The 18,497-nt window shown below is 42.4% G+C and overlaps 1 protein-coding gene across 3 annotated transcripts; it reads left to right on the top strand.

Moving 5' to 3' along the window:
- Nucleotides 1-6,384: 6,384 nt before the first annotated feature.
- nek2 (NIMA-related kinase 2) lies at nt 6,385-17,941 on the top strand. Of its 3 annotated transcripts, XM_047015498.1 has the most exons (10): nt 6,385-6,402; nt 14,312-14,451; nt 14,660-14,877; nt 15,071-15,311; nt 15,409-15,491; nt 16,074-16,200; nt 16,404-16,629; nt 16,723-16,777; nt 16,942-17,018; nt 17,427-17,935. In XM_047015498.1, exons 2-10 carry the CDS (start codon nt 14,356-14,358, stop codon nt 17,636-17,638), a joined length of 1,335 nt encoding a protein of 444 aa, XP_046871454.1. In that variant the 5' UTR covers nt 6,385-6,402; nt 14,312-14,355; the 3' UTR covers nt 17,639-17,935. The 3 variants fall into 3 exon arrangements, with proteins under 3 accessions (XP_046871454.1, XP_046871453.1, XP_046871455.1); XM_047015497.1 differs by lacking the exon at nt 6,385-6,402 and having other exon boundaries at nt 13,780-14,451; nt 17,427-17,941; XM_047015499.1 differs by lacking the exon at nt 6,385-6,402 and having other exon boundaries at nt 13,780-14,464.
- Nucleotides 17,942-18,497: the final 556 nt, after the last annotated feature.

Below are 18,497 nucleotides of genomic sequence, written 5' to 3'. Positions count from 1 at the left end.
TATACAGAATAAAAAAAAGATACATCTTCAATTTTTCTGACAGGCAGACACTCCAAGTGATGGGGGTGTGTCAAGGGGTTACATCTAGAGTAATCGTCTGTCTGTCTGTCTGTCTGTCTGTCTGTCTGTCTGTCTGTCTGTCTGTCTGTCTGTCTGTCTGTCTGTCCTCCTCTCTCTCTCTCTCTCTCTCTCTCTCTCTCTCTCTCTCTCTCTCTCTCTCTCTCTCTCTCTCTCTCTCTCTCTCTCTCTCTCTCTCTCTCTCTCTCTCTCTCTCTCTCTCTCTCTCTCTGGTCAGTGTCGACTGGATTCAAAATATTCCTTATATATAAAGTGTTTTACCTAAGACTTGACAGCTGAGACTGTCAATTGATCCGTTGTGGTGGGATTGTGATCCTGTCTTCCTGTATGACATGATTACTCGTCTTCTATAACATTCTCAGAGGGATTTCATGCTATTTTCAGAGTTTAGCGATTTTCTATGATTTTTAAAACACATTATTGAAAAAGTAAAGGGTGTGGAAGTAGGCCAGACACTATTAGAATAATCTGGTGTGTATTTGAGATTTTTCTCAACAAGTCTGGAAAAGTTATTGAGATTTGCAAGGATTTCATGCTATTTTCAGAGTTTAGCGATTTTCTATCATTTTTTAAAAACACATTATTGAAAAAGTAAAGAGTGTGGTAGTAGGCCAGACACTATAAGAAAATAATCTGGTGTGTATTTGAGATTTTTCTCAACAAGTCTGGAAAAGTTATTGAGATTTGCAAGGATTTCATGCTATTTTCAGAGATTAGCGATTTCTATTATTTTTTTTAAATGTTTTATTGAAAAAGTAAAGGGTGTGGAAGTAGGCCAGACACTATTAGAATAATCAGGTGTATATTCTAGATTTTTTTGAAACAAGTTTGAAAAGGTTATTGAGATTATCAATGATTTCATGCTATTTTCAGAGATTAGCGATTTTTTATCATTTTTTTAAAAACATTATTGAAAAAGTAAAGGGTGTGGAAGTAGGCCAGACACTATTATAATAATCAGGTGTATATTAGAGATTTTTTTTAAACAAGTTTGTAAAAGTTATTGAGATTATCAATAATTTCATGCTATTTTTCAGAGACTAGCGATTTTTCTATCATTTAAAAAAAAAACATTTTTGAAAAAGTAAAGGGTATGGAAGTAGGCCAGACACTATTAGAATAATCTGGTGTGTATTTGAGATTTTTTTTGACACAAGTCTGGAAAAGTTATTGAGATTAGTGAAGATTTCATGCTATTTTCAGAGATAAGCGATTTTTCTATCATTTTTTAAAAGGTTTTATTAAAAAACTAAAGGGTGTGGAAGTAGGCCAGACACTATTAGAATAATCAGGTGTATATTCGAGATTGTGTGACCCAAATCTGGAAAAGATATTGAGATTAGCAAGGATTTCATGCTATTTTCAGAGATAAGCAATTTTTTATCATTTTTTAAAAACATTATTGAAAAAGTAAAGAGGTGTGAAAGAAGGCCAGACACTATTAGATTAATCTGGTGTACATTTGAGATTTTTTTAAACAAATCTGGAAAAGATATTGAGATTAGCAAGGATTTCATGCTATTTTCAGAGATAAGCGATTTTCTATCATTTAAAAAAAAACATTATTGAAAAGGTAAAGGGTGTGGAAGTAGGCCAGACATTATTAGAATAATATGGTGTATATTCGAAATTTTTTGACCCAAGTCTGGAAAGATTATTGAGATTAGCAAGGATTTCATGCTATTTTCAGAGATTAGCGATTTTCTATCATTTTTTTACATGTTTCATTGAAAAAGTAAAAGGTGTGGAAGTAGGCCAGACACTATTAGAATAATCTGGTGTATATTTGAGATTTTTTGACCCAAATCTGGAAAAGATATTGAGATTAGCAAGGATTTCATGCTATTTTCAGAGATAAGCAATTTTTTTATCATTTTTTAAAAACATTATTTAAAAAGTAAAGAGTGTGAAAGAAGGCCAGACACTATTAGAATAATCTGGTGTACATTTGAGATTTTTTGAAACAAGTCTGGAAAAGATATTGAGATTAGCAAGGATTTCATGCTATTTTCAGAGATAAGCGATTTTCTATCATTTTTTTTAAAAACATGATTGAAAAAGTAAAGGGTGTGGAAGTAGGCCAGACATATTAGAATAATCTGGTGTATATTTGAGATTTTTTGACCCAAGTCTGGAAAATATATTGAGATTAGCAAGGATTTCATGCTATTTTCAGAGATAAGCAATTTTCTATCATTTAAAAAGTTTTATTGAAAAAGTAAAGGGTGTGGAAGTAGGTCAGACATTGTTGGAATGCTCTGCTGTTTGTTTGAGGTTTTATAGTCATACAAATATTATAAATGTCATCATTTTTCAAAATTGTATGGGTAATTTTCACCCGGTCCCTAACTCGGCGCTGCAAAGTAGCGTCTTCCGAATGTGAGACGAATGTTGAATGTCGAATATGAAACTAACTTCACCTCGCTCCAGACAAAAGCTTTGGAAACTCTCTTTTTACAATCTCTTTGGTATTCAGGATAATATTATTCAATCGAGCAACCAGTTTGAGTGTCACGGCGGCTAGTCCACCCAGTAGTGGCGTACGTAGTCCATCAACAATATAAACTTCCTCTTGTGTGCTGTTATTGACCTTGCAGGTACCCCCTTTCCACCAAAGTGAACCGGGAGCTAGTTCGGAGCTGGTGCTAGAGCCAGTTCGGAGCTGGTTCATGAACGGAGCTTACTAAGAACCGGTTTGCTTTTCCACGGGCGAGAGCCACCACAGAGCCACGTCATTACGTCACTGTATACGTCTCATATTTCCCAGCAACGCTAGCGCGGTAGCGCCAAACACAACATCAACAATGGCGGACGTTGCTGTTGTTGCTCATGGTTTTGCGAACCTACATCGGCATCCAAACACGGCGCATCTGACGTGTCTGTTCAACTCGCCATTTGTATAGACTAATTATCACCCTACGTCACACAACTGTCAAGCAGTCTCAACTGCGCATTTCGGTTGTAAAAGACGAACTTCTCCCCGGTCTATTACACTTGGAGTGTCGATCAGGTCATCATATATCTCTGGCCACTGGATTGCAGGGCTTGATATTAACTTTGAGGCTCTTGGCCTTTGGACAAATACATTTACGTTTCACTTGTCTATGCACAAAATTAACTTGACCCCGATACCCTTAAATAGCCTGACCAAGTGATCAGCCAAAACTAGCCTGGCTAACGGAGGTCGCTTTCTCAGGCAAATGACGAATTAAACAGGCTTGGTTAAAGAAATCCGAGATGCTGGCTATCTTCATCAGGCTCGTATCTACATTAGGCAGTCCTCCCTGACGTTTCTGGTATAAAATTGAGTGAATCACAACATTGTGCAGACTGCCAGTGAGCGAGTCTGACTGAGGCTAACGTCAAAACAGTGTAACGGGGACGCAGTCTCACTCATGGCCAGTTTGAACAAATCAGAAAAACAATCGGCCCAGCTGGCTAAAAGCAGAATTCCCATATCTCTTGAAAGCTATCCTTCTCGACTTTTAAAATGTAAAATTCAGTGTAAAACTGTAAAATTATGAACTGTTAAATTATGAACTTAATGACATGACGAAGACATGGTTGCCACTCGACTATGCGGTCTGTACCGGGCAACATTCTCACTCAAATTTCAAGACTTTCGTGACCCAAATTAGCAGTTTAATCAATAAAATAAGCACATTTTCAGCAACTACACCCCTCACTTCTCGATACATTTTCATTCAGATTCTGATTTACAAGTACCGTTTAGCTGAAATATGAATTGTAAAAACTTTGCAATGGCGGCCAAAGCGTTTTGTTGGTCACGGTAACCCTGCCCCAAGCGGTTCTTTGTTGGTTCGTAAACTAGACCAGCTCCGAAGTGGTGCTCGTTGCGAACCACTTACGAACCACGTACGAACCACTTTTCCGGTTCCCAGTCTGTGAAAGAGGAAGAACTGGTTCGCGATTAGGCACTGGCTCCGAACCGGCTCCCAAAATGCGTTGGTGGAAAAGGGGTATGAGAGTAGCTGTGAATTTTCCATTTACCTTTAATGCCATCCCTCCTGGCCCATAAAGAATCTTAGTGGCTCTGGACAGTTTACCGAACTGGCCCTGCGTGTAGAGTTTTGATGGGATTGCAGTGACATCGGCTCGAGTGTCTATCTTAAACACTGCTCTGTGATTGTCCACTTTTACCTCTGTCATCCATGGACTGGCCCCTGTGGACTCCACAGAGCCTAAGAATACTGCATCCTCATCGCTGTTCCCTCACTCACTGCAGCTACATTAGCTCCCAGTTTCATTTTAGATTTGCAGACTCTAGCATAATGTAGGGTGACCAGATTTGAGTTTGTGAAAAAGAGGACACTTCGTCACACAGGGGGGGGGGGGGGGGGGGGGGGGGGGGGGTCATATAGCCAAATGCAATATGCTATATGATCATTTATTTATTGAACCTTAACAAAATTGCAAATTGCAAATGTAAAACAAATCCTTTTGTTTTGCATTTAGTCCAGTGCTTATGTGGCTTTCAGTGGTTGTTTAATGTCTTTAATGTGTCTTGTTCATATATTAAAGCAATAATGATAACAAATAACACATTTTAAATAATTAAATAATACATTTTGTAAATGGCCACATATTAAAATTAGAAAATAAAGACAATTTTCAGTCCTCATACAGTATATTGAAGCAATAATGATAACAAAGGCGACAAGGTGCTCACAGTGTTGCCAGATTGGAAATGGCGAAGTATCAAACCAAAGGCTCAAAATGATCGTATTGAGAGGATAATTATTATGCATCTGGCAACATTGAGAAGGCGGTTGACCAATGACAGTTCTCTCTACAGTCAGAGCTCGCGCAAAAGGTGGAATGTAACAGAGATACCCTTTCCAAAACTTGTAGGCGTAATAACTAGTCTGTGAAAGACACAGAGAAACACAAATATCTGACGAGGCAAAATCCCGGACAATTTTGGAATCCCTGCCGGACGCATTTTATAGGTCTCGAAAAGAGGACATGTCCGGGTAAAAGAGGACGTCTGGTCACCCTACATAATGTCCTTTCTGTCCGCACTCGTGGCACACAGCTTCTCTAGCTGGACACTGCTGCGGATGATGCCCTCTTGTGTCTCCGCATCTGTTGCATTGTGTTTGTCTATCCCGTGTCCTTTTATGAAATTTCTGTTTACTTTGCTGATCGCTTTGCTGTGCTGCCCCGCTGCCACGTGTGCATACTGTCTAGCTGAGTGCTACTAGCTTCTGCTTTAAAGTTTGTTTTCAGCATTTCAAGTTGCTTCTTTACCTGTTCGCTTGTTTGTGCCCTGTTAATTGCCTTCTCCAATGTCAGTTCAGGGTCCATCTGCAACTGTTCTGATAGGCGTTTATCTCTCAGGCCTACAACTAAACGATCTCTCACCATGTCGTCGTGCAGAGCACCGTTTCCGCAGAACTCCGCTAGGCAATGCAGCGCGGTGTGGAAACTGCTGACTCGCCGACTTCTTGCTGTCTTTGGTTGAATTTAGCCCTTTCAAATAGAATGTTCCTGCGCGCTATGAAATGCCCATCCAGTTTATCTTTCACTGTTGCATATTCACCCGCTTCTTCCTCGTTTAAATGCAGGGAAACTAATGTCTTCTGCCTCTTCTCCCATTGAGTAAATCAACGCATTCACCTGGTTTTCCTCATCCTGTAGGTCCAACCCAGAAGCGATGCGAAACCTTTCGAATCGTTTAATCCATTTCGTCCACTCTTCCGACTTGAACGAAAACTTTTCTGGAGGCTTAACTTGGTAATGAGCCATTGTTGCTCCCGTCTTGGTGATGCTAGCGCTAGCCGAACTATCTGACTAGCTTAACAAATTTCACTCGACGAATATGCTCGCAAACAATGCGCTCTAAACTTGTGCACTATGCAGTTGACCCTACACCATTACCGTGCCTCTTACTGTCTTAAATTCTGACACCATGTTCAGTTAGCCTTGCAGTATTAACTAATATTAATTAAGGGAGACTCGCAGAGACGTGACTGCATCCTCGGAACTGTGTTCCTTTATTGACCCCCCCTACCGGTCACACAGGTTACATACAGAAGGTTCCTACCCCGTATTCTAACTAATAAGAGAGAACTCCCACTCTCGGGAAACTTCCGGGTTCTGAACTGGTTGCAGTTCCACTCAAGTTCCATATGAGGGCGCTAACGGTCGAATTGCAGAATGAATGGAGGTCTATGGAGCTATACCCCTCAAAATCCACTTTTCTCAGGATATCATTTTTTGTCTAGTAATTTGAATTCTGAAATCGAAAGGTTACTGGTTACTTCCACTTTACTCTCGACGCATCGACAACACAGCTGACAGGTCAGGCTCTCCCTGTCAATACACATGCTAGAAAGAGTTTTGGCTTGCTAATGTTGTTGCTAATGTTGCTAATGCTGTGACATTCTGGTTCTGCTTCGGATGGAATCAAGAGGGATCTCTGGTCGTAGTCAGTCCTTCACTAACCAATCAACATTCGTTAGCAGAATGCTAGCTTGTTATGGGCAACAACGACTTACCCTGTAAGAAATCGAAAGGACATAAGTACTCGTTCATTCAACTTTTGACCTTTAATCAATGTTGAACATGCAAAAACAATAATCAAATCTGAGATTTATCAACGACAATCAGGCGAAAGAGACAAATTTAGCAGTTTAGCTCCATAGACTCCCATACATTTTGCACTCGACCGCGATCACTCCCAGTGGAACTCTGGTGGAACTGCAACAAAATTCGGTACAATGGGGCTTAAGAGGGAGTGGGCAGGCTCTCCTAAAACAGGCTCTGCTAATACCATGTCTAATATCCACCTGTTTCTCCAGCAACCAATGGGTACTGAACTACTTCCGCTTTCCGGTTTTGTGTTTCCTGTTTAGCGTCTAACCCAAGCCCCCACCCCTCGCCCCTCGGCTTTAAGCAACGGCCCCGGTGGATGTAGGTGGTATTGCATGTACGGTTAGGTTTCCGACTCTTCCGGTCGTTTTTATTCTATTAACTCCATTCAACATTTACAAAACTATCTCCCCCAATAATTTTTGTTTGATTCTCGAACCTGGCTCATACTACTAGCTTTTTCATAGAAGAATTTTTCCCGATTTTTGCTAAGTTTGAAACCAATCTGAAATGGGTAAACTAGCAACCCATTTATTTGCTTAGTCAATGAAAGTTGCCTGCAAATGTGCTGGCGGATACTAACAGGGCACGAGCACTAAAGTTCACATTGGCCGATAGCCGATTTACATGAGCTCTCGGAGCTATGGAAAAAAAGAGCCACTGTTTAAAGTTAGACAGGAAGACACGGAAGTGGAAAGATGGCCGCGTCCAGTCTCGCGATCTCGTTTGCCTCACTGCGCCACTGAGCACTTTCATAGAAATTAATGGGGACGCCATCTTGGAAGACAAAAGTAGCTTACTCTAGTTACATTAACTCTATGGTCTAACCTCTACTAGCGTACCATGATATCGACAGAGAAGGCAACATTACATTGATTAGAATAAGTTGTGTTTAATTAAATGTTGCTAACATGAGCTCAGGTTACACTTGTGCCTTTGTCGGTTGCCATAACAATTCCATAACATTGAAGATTTTCGTTGGAAACGTCTTGCTTCGAACATCAACAACTTCTAAGAAATTGTCAGTGTCCATTGCCCGCTTTGCACTTGTAGCCGGTGTGTGGTGAAACTCACTCCTCAAGTATGTAACAGGCCACCCGCGTCCATGATTTGCTAGCTTTTCGTTGGCGTAGTTGGTAGTGGTGGGGCTTGGGATGTCAGAGGTGGTGAGTTCGACTCCCGTTTGGAGCGGATGGATGCCCGTATACTTCTGACGGAACTTGCAAGACCACGTCTGTTACACACTCCTTGCCAAGGAATAAGGAACGCAAAACAGCGTGGCTTGCAGCTTTGAAACTAAAACACCCTCCAAAGAAAGTGTATGTTTGCTCTTTCCATTTCTTTAAAAAAAGCCAACTCTCTAACATTACACATTTGTGGCTGAGATTGAGCGACTGCAAAAGCCATAGCACATAGAATAGAACTTCACTTTTCCAGAACTTTGTGGTGTCAGACACATCCAAAATGTAGCATGCACACAGGCATGTGCAGTATTTACAGGAATATGAAAGATGATCTGATCCACTGATGTGATCAATGTTTTGAGTCATGTCCAATACAAAACACCATCTAGTATGCCCATCCACACGATAGGAAGCATCCTCATGCAGCCCCATCCACCGTAGAGGTTTACCACCAGCAGCAGAGAAGGAAGCGGTGGATCCTGTGCAGCACCACCATCCCACATTACTCAATTTTTTTGTGATGATGACGTTAAATAAATTAAAGTATAACAGATTAGAGTTAAACTTGTATTTCCTCAGACAACCTTGATATTTATGAATAATAGAGCATAAAATAAAATTATGAAACGAATCACAGAATACGTACATTGCATAAGTATTTTGACAGAACCCTGTGTGTGTAATTTAATTATCTGCAGAATGAATCAAGGATTTACTCATGTTTAGTAGTTGTATTCCCAACAGGTGTGGTTACATTCTGTTAAAGGTACTAGAGATATTCCACAAACACAAGCCTAGCATGTGCTTTTAGTTTTTCCAGATGGGAGTGCATGATGCAGGAAAGTAAGGGCAGCATCATCGAGACTTCTACACTTCATGTAGGCAAACTGAAGTTGATCTGCCAGATTCTGGATTGTCTCTTGTAGTTACAAAAGTATCAGACATTCAAAACTCTTCATTGCCACTGATGTAAGAGCTACATGTTGGAAGTAATTGGGAAGCCTGGGTCTGTTCTTCTTTGGAACAAGGCAGATGGCAGAGGTCTTCCAAAGAGCTGGAACTGTGTGTTCCAGCTCCTCCAAGGACCAGTTGAACAGTTCACAGAAGACAGGGCCAGTTGTTTTTAGCAGGTCTCCATGAGCTTGTTATTACTGATGTTATCAGGACATAATGCTTTGTTGACTTTGGCTATTTGGTGAAGTTAAGCCCTCTAGAACGAGTTCAGAGTATCTGCAAATGTGCAACAATCCTTAAGGCTCATGTTGCAGGGTGTACATTGGTTCTCTGTAGTCCCAGAAAACGTTTAAGGCCACTCCAGACATCACACATCTGTCCACATTGATATATTTTCCACCTTTTCTTAGGCTATTTTAGCTTCCTTCATTTGCTTAGGCCTACTTCATTTTATCACATTAATATTTTTCCACCTTTTCTTCAGACTATTTTATCTTCCTTCATTTGCTTACTTAGTTTTATCAAATTACACTGGATCTTGACATCTATGAAATATGCACATTTTTTGCACACTAGTGACACTGCCTTTCAATTCGCTAGGTGGCGTTGTCAGGGTCCTAGAACTGCGGTCCTGCAACTGCAGCTCTCCGGCTCTCCAGGGCCTCCGGCTCTGCAGGTTCATACTATTGGCCTGTGGCTTCCCCTATGGTCTGATGTGGGCCAGTCTGTGTTTGGGCCATAGTTGTGGCATGTTGTATCAATATGCCAAATTTCAAAACTTTTTACCAATGTGTTACATTTACATTTATGCATTTAGCAGACGCTTTTATCCAAAGCGACTTCCAAGAGAGAGCTTTACAAAAGAGCATAGGTCACTGATCATAACAACGAGGTAGTCCCAAACATTGCAAGCAGCCAAAACATGAAGCATACATTGTGGAAAACTAAACAAGTGCCAAAAGGGAAGACCCATAAGAGCATGCAGTTATATAAGTTTACAAATTAAAACAACATGAACCACAAAAAGTGCAGGACTGTACCTGTGGAAGAACAATCAATAGTAAAATATTTCACAGCGAGTACAAGACTTAACTTCGTTATAACTAACCTACAAGAGCAACAAGTCACTCAATAAGAGTCATTGTGATCCTGGAGGAAACTAGCAACAGGTCTAGCCAAGCATTCCTAAGTGCCGTTGTACTCCCGGAACAAGTGTGTCTTGAGCCTTTTCTTTAAGGTGGGGAGACAGTCGGTGTCCCTGATGGAGGTGGGGAGCTGGTTCCACCATTGGGGGGCCAGGCAGGAGAAGAGCTTGTGTTGGGACCTGGCAGTCTTGAGCGGTGGGACCACCAGGCGGTTGTCTGAGGAAGACCGTAGGTGACGGGTGGGGGTGTAAGGTTGCAGGAGAGACTTGATGTAGTCGGGTGCAGTCCCGTTCACTGCTCAGAAGGTCAGTAACAGGGTCTTGAATCTGATACGGGCGTTGATGGGTAGCCAGTGGAGAGAGATGAGGAGCGGGGTAACATGGGAGCGTCTGGTGTTCATGAGATAAATTACAATAATAATCCGTCCGTCCGTCATCTGCCGCTTGTCCGGGGATCGGGTCGCGGGGGCAGCGACCTAAGCAGGGAGGCCCAGACTTCCCTCCCCCCGGCCACTTCCACCAGCTCTTCCTGGGGGACCCCGAGGCGTTCCCAGGCCAGCCGAGAGACATAGTCCCTCCAGCGTGTCCTGGGTCTTCCCCGGGGCCTCTTCCCAGTGGGACGTGCCCGGAACACCTCACCAGAGAGGCGTCCAGGAGGCATCCTAATCAGATGCCCGAGCCACCTCAGCTGGCTCCTCTCGACGCGGAGGAGCAGCGGTTCTACTCTGAGCCCCTCCCGGATGACCGAGCTTCTCACCCTATCTCTAAGGGAGAGCCCGGACACCCTGCGGAGAAAGCTCATTTCGGCCGCTTGTATTCGCGATCTCGTTCTTTCGGTCACTACCCATAGTTCGTGACCATAGGTGAGGGTAGGAACGTAGATCGACTGGTAAATAGAGAGCTTCGCCTTTCGACTCAGCTCCTTCTTCACCACGACGGACCGATGCAGAGCTCGCATCACTGCGGACGCCGCACCGATCCGCCTGTCGACCTCGCGCTCCATTCTTCCCTCACTCGTGAACAAGACCCCGAGATACTTGAACTCCTCCGCTTGGTTCAGGATCTCCTCCCCGACCCGGAGATGGCACTCCACCCTTTTCCGGTTCTGAAGGTCACGGCCCGATGAAGCCAACAGGACCACATCATCCGCAAAAAGCAGCGACCCGATCCTGAGGTCACCAAACTGGACCCCCTCAACACCCTGGCTGCGCCTAGAAATTCTGTCCATATAGGTAATGAACAGAATCGGTGACATAGGGCAGCCCTGGCGGAGTCCAACCCTCACCGGAAACAAGTTCAACTTACTACCGGCAATGCGGACCAAACTCTGGCACCGGTCGTACAGGGACCGGACAGCCCCGATCAGGAAATCCGGTACCCCGTACTCTCGGAGCACCCCCCACATGAGCCCCCGAGGGACACGGTCGAACGCCTTTTCCAAATCCACAAAACATGTGTAGACTGGTTGGGCGAACTCCCATGTACCCTCCCTACAATAATAATAATAAATATAACTGCAAGCAGTAATGGCGGATTCCTCCAAACATTGCGATACCATTGAAAAATGTGTATTCTTGACAAATTGTAACTGTATAGAAAAATCTATGCTGCAGAATTACCAATGGAATACCAAATCTGAAATGCAATACCATCAAGATCCACAAGGGCCTTTATTTCAAGCCAAAAAGTGAAGGGAGGGGGCTTGGTGAGCCTATCCATTCCAGAAAGCCTTGTATCTTTGTGCTTTAGGGCGTGGCATGTAGCACCACCTATGGGTAATGGTGGGCCATTTGTGGTGTGGTAGTTACTCTTGGCCTATACTATCAATGTTTCAGGATTTTTAGAACTTTTTACCATTGCATACAAAATCTGAAATGCAATACCAACAAGATCCACACGGGCTTTGGTTAAAGTGTGGTTGTTACTCTTGGCCTTTACTATCAATGTTTCAGGATTTGGATAACTTTTTACCATTGCATACAAAATCGGAAACGTAAGGACACCAAGGTCCTCAAGGGGCCTATGCTGACATTAAGGTAAACACTTCAACAGTTATTAGCCAAAACACGTTTATGCTTCCGGCCACGCCCCCTTTTAGTCACATGACACCATTTTTGGAGGACATACTCAGAATAAGGTTCCGAGTAGGCATATCAAATTTGGTGTCACTGCCTCAAAGAACTGCTGAGATAAGACTTAATTTCCTGTTTGGTGTCTGTTCTGCTGATTTTGATTGGCTCTCACGGACAAACGGTTGTGGGGATCAAAATGCTCTACCATAACTTTTGTGCGGCTTGGTCTGAAGAGCATATCTGGTAATTTTGAAGAAGATTTGACAAAAATTGTAGGAGGAGTAGGCTTTCAGAGGTTTTTGATAAAACCGGAAATAGCGGAAAATCTATATAACCGGAAATTGACGCCATGGTGTGCATTGCACTCGGCTTGATCCAGGGAATCCAATGGTACTTCATTTTTTGAAAATAGGACATACGGTTCAAAAGTTGCGTGTGTAAACACAACTCCAACTTTGACCCATTGGTGGCGCTAGAGTGCCATAGTATGGGACATGAAACTTTGTGAATTGGACCATGGGACTGTCCCCAATGAGTGTGCCAAATTTCACAACTTTCGACCAAGCGCTTATGGGGGCTGCCATAGACACCCAGTCCTAAGAAGAATAATAATAATAATACTAACAATAACAATAGGTGCCTCGCAGCTTTGCTGCTTGGCCCCTAATAACAATAGGTGCCTCGCAGCTTCGCTGCTTGGCCCCTAATTCGCTGCTTGGCCCCTAATAATAATACTAACAATAACAATAGGTGCCTCGCAGCTTCGCTGCTTGGCCCCTAATAACAATAGGTGCCTCGCAGCTTCGCTGCTTGGCCCCTAATAATACTAACAATAACAATAGGTGCCTCGCAGCTTCGCTGCTTGGCCCCTAATAATAATAAATATAGCTGCAAGCAGCAATGGAGGGGCCAAGCAGTCCAGAGCAGGACATGGCCTCCATAGCACTTGCGCAACAATTAAGTCACAACAACCTGTTTTACTCATGCAACACGCCAAGTTTGATTGAAATATCTGTTTGCGTTCCAAAGTAGTGAGTGTTCAAAGTGTTTTTTTTCTGGTATAACACCGCAGGCCTCTTCTGCTCCACGTGGGAACGATGGAACCCAAGTTTGGTGACAATCGCACAAATGGTTGCTGAGTTACGCTCTCACGTGTCTTTTGCGGCTTCGCCGCCGCCTTTGATTGTCTCTACCGAACAAACGGTTTTGAAAATGGAAAATCCATCTGACACATTTGTGAAGCTTGGTCTGAAGATCATCTGTGCCAAATTTAGTAAACATTGTACAACATTTGGGGCGTGTAAAAGGTTTTTACACTTTTCCATCAAATCCAAAATGGCGGCCGCGTCAATTCGGTTGTTATGAAACATTATCGATGGTCAAGCTTGATATCTCACAAGACATCAACAGACAAAGAAATTACTTTATTAAGGTAAACACTTCAACAGTTATTAGCCAAAACACGTTTATGCTTCCGGCCACGCCCCCTTTAACTCACATGACACAATTTTTGGAGGACATACTCAAAATAAGGTTCCGAGTAGGCATATCAAATTTGGTGTCACTGCCTCAAAGAACTGCTGAGATATGACTTCATTTCCTGTTTGGTCGCTATTCTGCTGATTTTGATTGGCTGTCACGGACAAACGGTTATGGGGATCAAAATGCTCTACCATAACTTTTGTGCGGCTTGGTCTGAAGAGCATATCTGGTCATTTTGAAGAAGATTTGACAAAATAATTGACAAAAAATTGTCCTGACGGAGGAATCCTAATAATAATACCAACAATTACAATAGGGTCATAAGTATGAGACTGGTTGTCAAAAAAGGGGTACGTTTTCTACCCTTGACGTTTGTGTGTCTTTACCGCCACCTTGTGGTGAAAAAAAAGCAATTTTCACACCCGCGTTACGCTCGCCGGTTTCATATGCGTAGCAACCTTAGTAGCAACCCAAGCTTGCCTCTTCATGAAAGCCAATCAGAATGCCCGAGTGACATGGGAAGACCAATCGCATACAAGTATTTAGGTACCAATTTGAAACAATCTTAGCTGGTCTTCCTACTTGTTTTTGTCAACGTTAACGCGTTGTTTACGCAGCAACGAGCAAAATAACCAGCTGGATCTATTATATGTAATACCTAGATGTTATCTAGATTAAGTAAAATAATCCGCTGCATATACAGATTTTTACAGAATAATTATTTTACTTGCTGACACAATCTTGTAAAGCTGATGGTTTGAACCGTTGTTTAACTACTGTAGCGGACACGAAGCTAATTCATTGGTCATAACCGCTTTGCTGGAAAATGCCGTCCCATGTTGAGGATTATGAAGTTTTGTATACTATAGGCACCGGCTCGTACGGCAAATGTCAGAAAATACGGAGGAAGTCTGACGGAAAAGTAAGTGTTTCAGGTAATGTAGCTAGTTTGACTAGCTAGCCTCTAGCTATTTGACTAGCTGAGCAAGTCACGTGACATCCATTATAGGCTAGCTACATGTTTTACTGTTACAGTACAGTTGGAAGTAGTAGGCTAGCAATAGCATATGAAATCCACTCTAATAGAATTGAAGCATGTCTAATAATAGACGGACACACCATTTGCATAGATTTTAGTTTGGAAGGAGTTGGACTATGGTACCATGGCCGAGGGTGAGAAGCAGATGCTGGTGTCCGAGGTGAACCTCCTACGGGAGCTCAAGCACCCAAACATCGTCAGATACTATGACCGCATCATAGACCGAACTAACACAACCCTGTACATTGTCATGGAACACTGTGAGGGCGGAGACCTCGCTACCCTCATCACAAGATGTGTCAAAGAAAGGTTTGTTCTTTCTTTTTTACATTTTGTGTTTGTACTGTGAGATTTTACAACCTTGAGGCCTTCTAACTTTGCAAGGCTGACACAATGTCGGAACTGTATAATGAATACATTCATTGGTAACGGATGGTATTATGATGTTGTGCTACTTATCAGGGGGGTTGTGTTTTATAACTGTCTTCTTTATACTTGGCAGGCGTTACCTTGAGGAACAGTTCATCATGCGTGTCATGGCACAGCTTGCGTTGGCACTGAAAGAGTGCCACAGGAGAAGTGATGGAGGTGCCACTGTATTACACAGAGACCTGAAACCTGCTAATATCTTCCTTGATGTAAAGCAGAACATCAAGCTCGGAGACTTTGGCCTAGCTCGCATCCTTAACCACGACACCAGTTTTGCAAAGACTTTTGTTGGGACCCCTTACTACATGTCTCCAGTGAGTCATTTTTCATCTCAGGATATGGAAAGGGGAAACCCAATTGGGTTACACTAGTTACTTACTAGGTTGGACTCACACTGTTGCTTTGTTTCAGGAGCAAATGAATCGGATGTCCTACAACGAAAAATCAGATATCTGGTCTTTGGGATGCATGCTGTATGAACTGTGTGCCCTATCGTAAGTTGTAATATAGATAGATCGTTTTTATTGTCATTCAACAGTACAGCTAAAGTGCACATAAGAACAACATCTTGTTCTACTGGCTCCTAAGTAGTGCTCTAACTAAAAATAAAAACAAACAGTACTCCTGTGCGGAGTGAATAAAAATAAAGGTAGATAGATACCATATCAAATATAAATATTGCACATAATAAATATGGGACAGCATATAAATACAAAACTCCCTTGCAAACAGCGGTATATAAGACCAATCCACATGAAGCACATGAAGATGTAGTGTTTACGGGTTATTTAGAATTCAGAAGTCTGATAGCTTGTGAAAAGAAGCTGTTTCAGAATCTGGCTGTTCTGGCCCGAATGCTGCAGAACCTCTTGCCAGAGGGCAGCAGTGAAAACAGTTCTTGATGTGAATGGGTGGGATCTTTGGTTATATTTTGGGCCCAAATTAGACATTAGGTCCTGGATGGAAGACAGTGAAGACCTGATTATCTTTTCCACTGTCCTCTAAATATATATTTTCTATAATGCTTCTTCTGCCAATACTAGTTGGAGTGTGACGTTTCTGTGCATCCCATGCAGGCCCCCTTTTACAGCATATAACCAAAAAGAACTGGCAGAGAAAATAAGAGAGGGCAAGTTTAGAAGGATTCCCTATAGATACTCTGAAGAGTTGAATGCACTCCTGGCCAGAATGCTCCACTTAAAGGTTTGTAATAATGACTTATGTATTATACATTATATTGTGTGTGTGTATATATATACATTATTTTTTATAGCTTTTTATACTTTAAAAAGATGCAAGCAATGGCATAGTACAGGTGATATATCAGTTTCTTCAGGTTAAATGCTTGTTTAGGTCTTTGTAGGCTGTTGTTTTGTTGACTCAACAAAGCCGGGCCCTGTTGCTAGGACTACCTGAGGCCCTCTGTGGAGTCCATACTCCAGAGCAGCCTGCTGGCAGACATAGTTGCCGTGGAGCAGAGGAAGGTACAGGGGCGACAACAGAGGTCAGCTGATCCAGAAGTTCCTAAAGCAGCAGAGCCTGCCCCCACGCTGGCTGCAGAGTTGAGGCTGAAGGAGAAGGTGCTGCAGGACAGGGAGAAGGCTCTGAAGGACCGTGAGGAGAGACTTGAACGTAAGCCCCTAGTCATGTAGTAGCTGGAACACCTTCCACTTAATGTGCTTGGTCATGCACTGATCTTCTGGATTGTGTGTCTGATACTGACAGAGAGAGAGCAGGAGCTCTGCCTTCGAGAAAGAAAGTCCAATGAGAGACTCGCCAGGTAGCTTAAAACAACTTCCTATTTCAGCACTACAAATATAGCACACTGCGACCACAAATTAGCAGAATATTAGCATTTTATCCCTCCACCATACAGATGTATTGTTGTCCTTGATTTGGCATCATAATTCCTATGCAATATAATTGTAGTTTTTTACCCCCCAGAGCTGAGAGTTTGCTGAAGAATTACAACATCCTGAAACAACAAAAGACCCTGGCACAACTTTATACTAATAACATAGGTATGGGAGTCAGAGGAAATCCCTTTGAGCCACTGAATATAGACAAGAATTGACAATCACATGTTGTATTCCTCAAATTGGGGAGAAATTGATTTTATTTCAGTTTAAGTGTATTATTTATGTATTTAACGTTGTAAATAAAAGTTTATCTTAAAGCACAAAAATATGGGGGCAAGGCAACAAAAGCATGTTTCACTGTTATGTTCTTAGAGATGCAATAAAAGGGAGGATGCACGTTAAAGTCACTCTTGGGTCATCTCACACAATATTCCTTTTTTTGTGTGTGTGTGTGTGGGGGGGGGGGTTATAGGTTATAGGGGGTTATAGCTAGCTTATTTCAGAGATATTGATGCAATATATAATATGAATCTCTACAGTTTATGCCTGTTTTTGACACCTGGTCTTTAGATGAGGGAGAGGAGAATGTGTCCCCAGGAAAGAAGGTTCACTTTGCTGGAGATGGCAAGGAGAACCAGCAGGCTGGCTGTCCTCAGACCCTGAAGACCCAAGAGCTGCTGCTGCACAAGAGGCTACAGACAGCCAACTTACGTGCTCAGGCCCTGGGGGAGGTGGAGAGAAACTACCATCGCAAAAGCAGGCAGATCCTGGGAATCCGCTAGCTCTGCCTGGTCCAGGCCTTACTTCTGTGTCTTACAGTACTGATGTATTCAGCTCTGACTGAATTAGAATCAACATTTCCGATGGCTTGTCCGTTTGTTGCCCTTTAGTTAAAATATTACTTTTAATGTATTAATGTTGTACTGGGTCATGTTAACTGTGGTTATGGTTCATTTCAAATGTTGAGGTTGCTTTATTATATTTAGGTAACATAATGACTGTGAAAGTGTAGTTTTAACGGACCAGATGTCAATACGCACCTATGTTTGTTGGTTTGGGAACATTAAAAGCAGCTGATTACTCTGATGCTCTACTTGCTGTCTTTGAATTTCCAATCATTCCAATCCATCTAATCGTTTTTCTGATTTACTCAGATCGAGTTGATTGACTGGCTGTAGTCAAACGATAAATTGAACGCTAATGCAGTTTGGAGTACCTCCCACAAGAGGTCATCAATTGTCTTTAATGTGATGTTATGTGTTACTGCTATCAGCGTTTCGCTGCATTTTAGTCCATCCTGTAGATAAGCAGACAAGTCACTCTTGAGAAGTAGATCATTTTCTTCTGTCGTGAAGTACAGTAGGCCTACAGTCCTTTTCTTGACTCATCTTCTAAAAGACAACCCACAATAATCGTTTACAAACAGTGCTACGATTTTAACACGTTTCGAAAACATGTTGGCTTGCTCTCTTATACTCTTTAAACTTAAAGTTTTTCTTGAAAATATGAGATAGTCGTTGATAAAGGGGACGTTTCTTTTGTTTGTGCACACCTTCCTAAAATTCAACAGGATGGCTCGCCTGTAGTGCATTCAAGAGATGCTCTCCGTACGTTTACATTACGCAACATGCCTACATAGCA

This window comes from Hypomesus transpacificus, unplaced genomic scaffold (assembly GCF_021917145.1).
Source record: "Hypomesus transpacificus isolate Combined female unplaced genomic scaffold, fHypTra1 scaffold_30, whole genome shotgun sequence".
Taxonomy (NCBI): Eukaryota; Metazoa; Chordata; class Actinopteri; order Osmeriformes; family Osmeridae; genus Hypomesus; species Hypomesus transpacificus.
The sequence above is the reverse complement of the archived record's forward strand: the minus strand, read 5'-3'. Positions and strand labels throughout refer to the sequence as shown.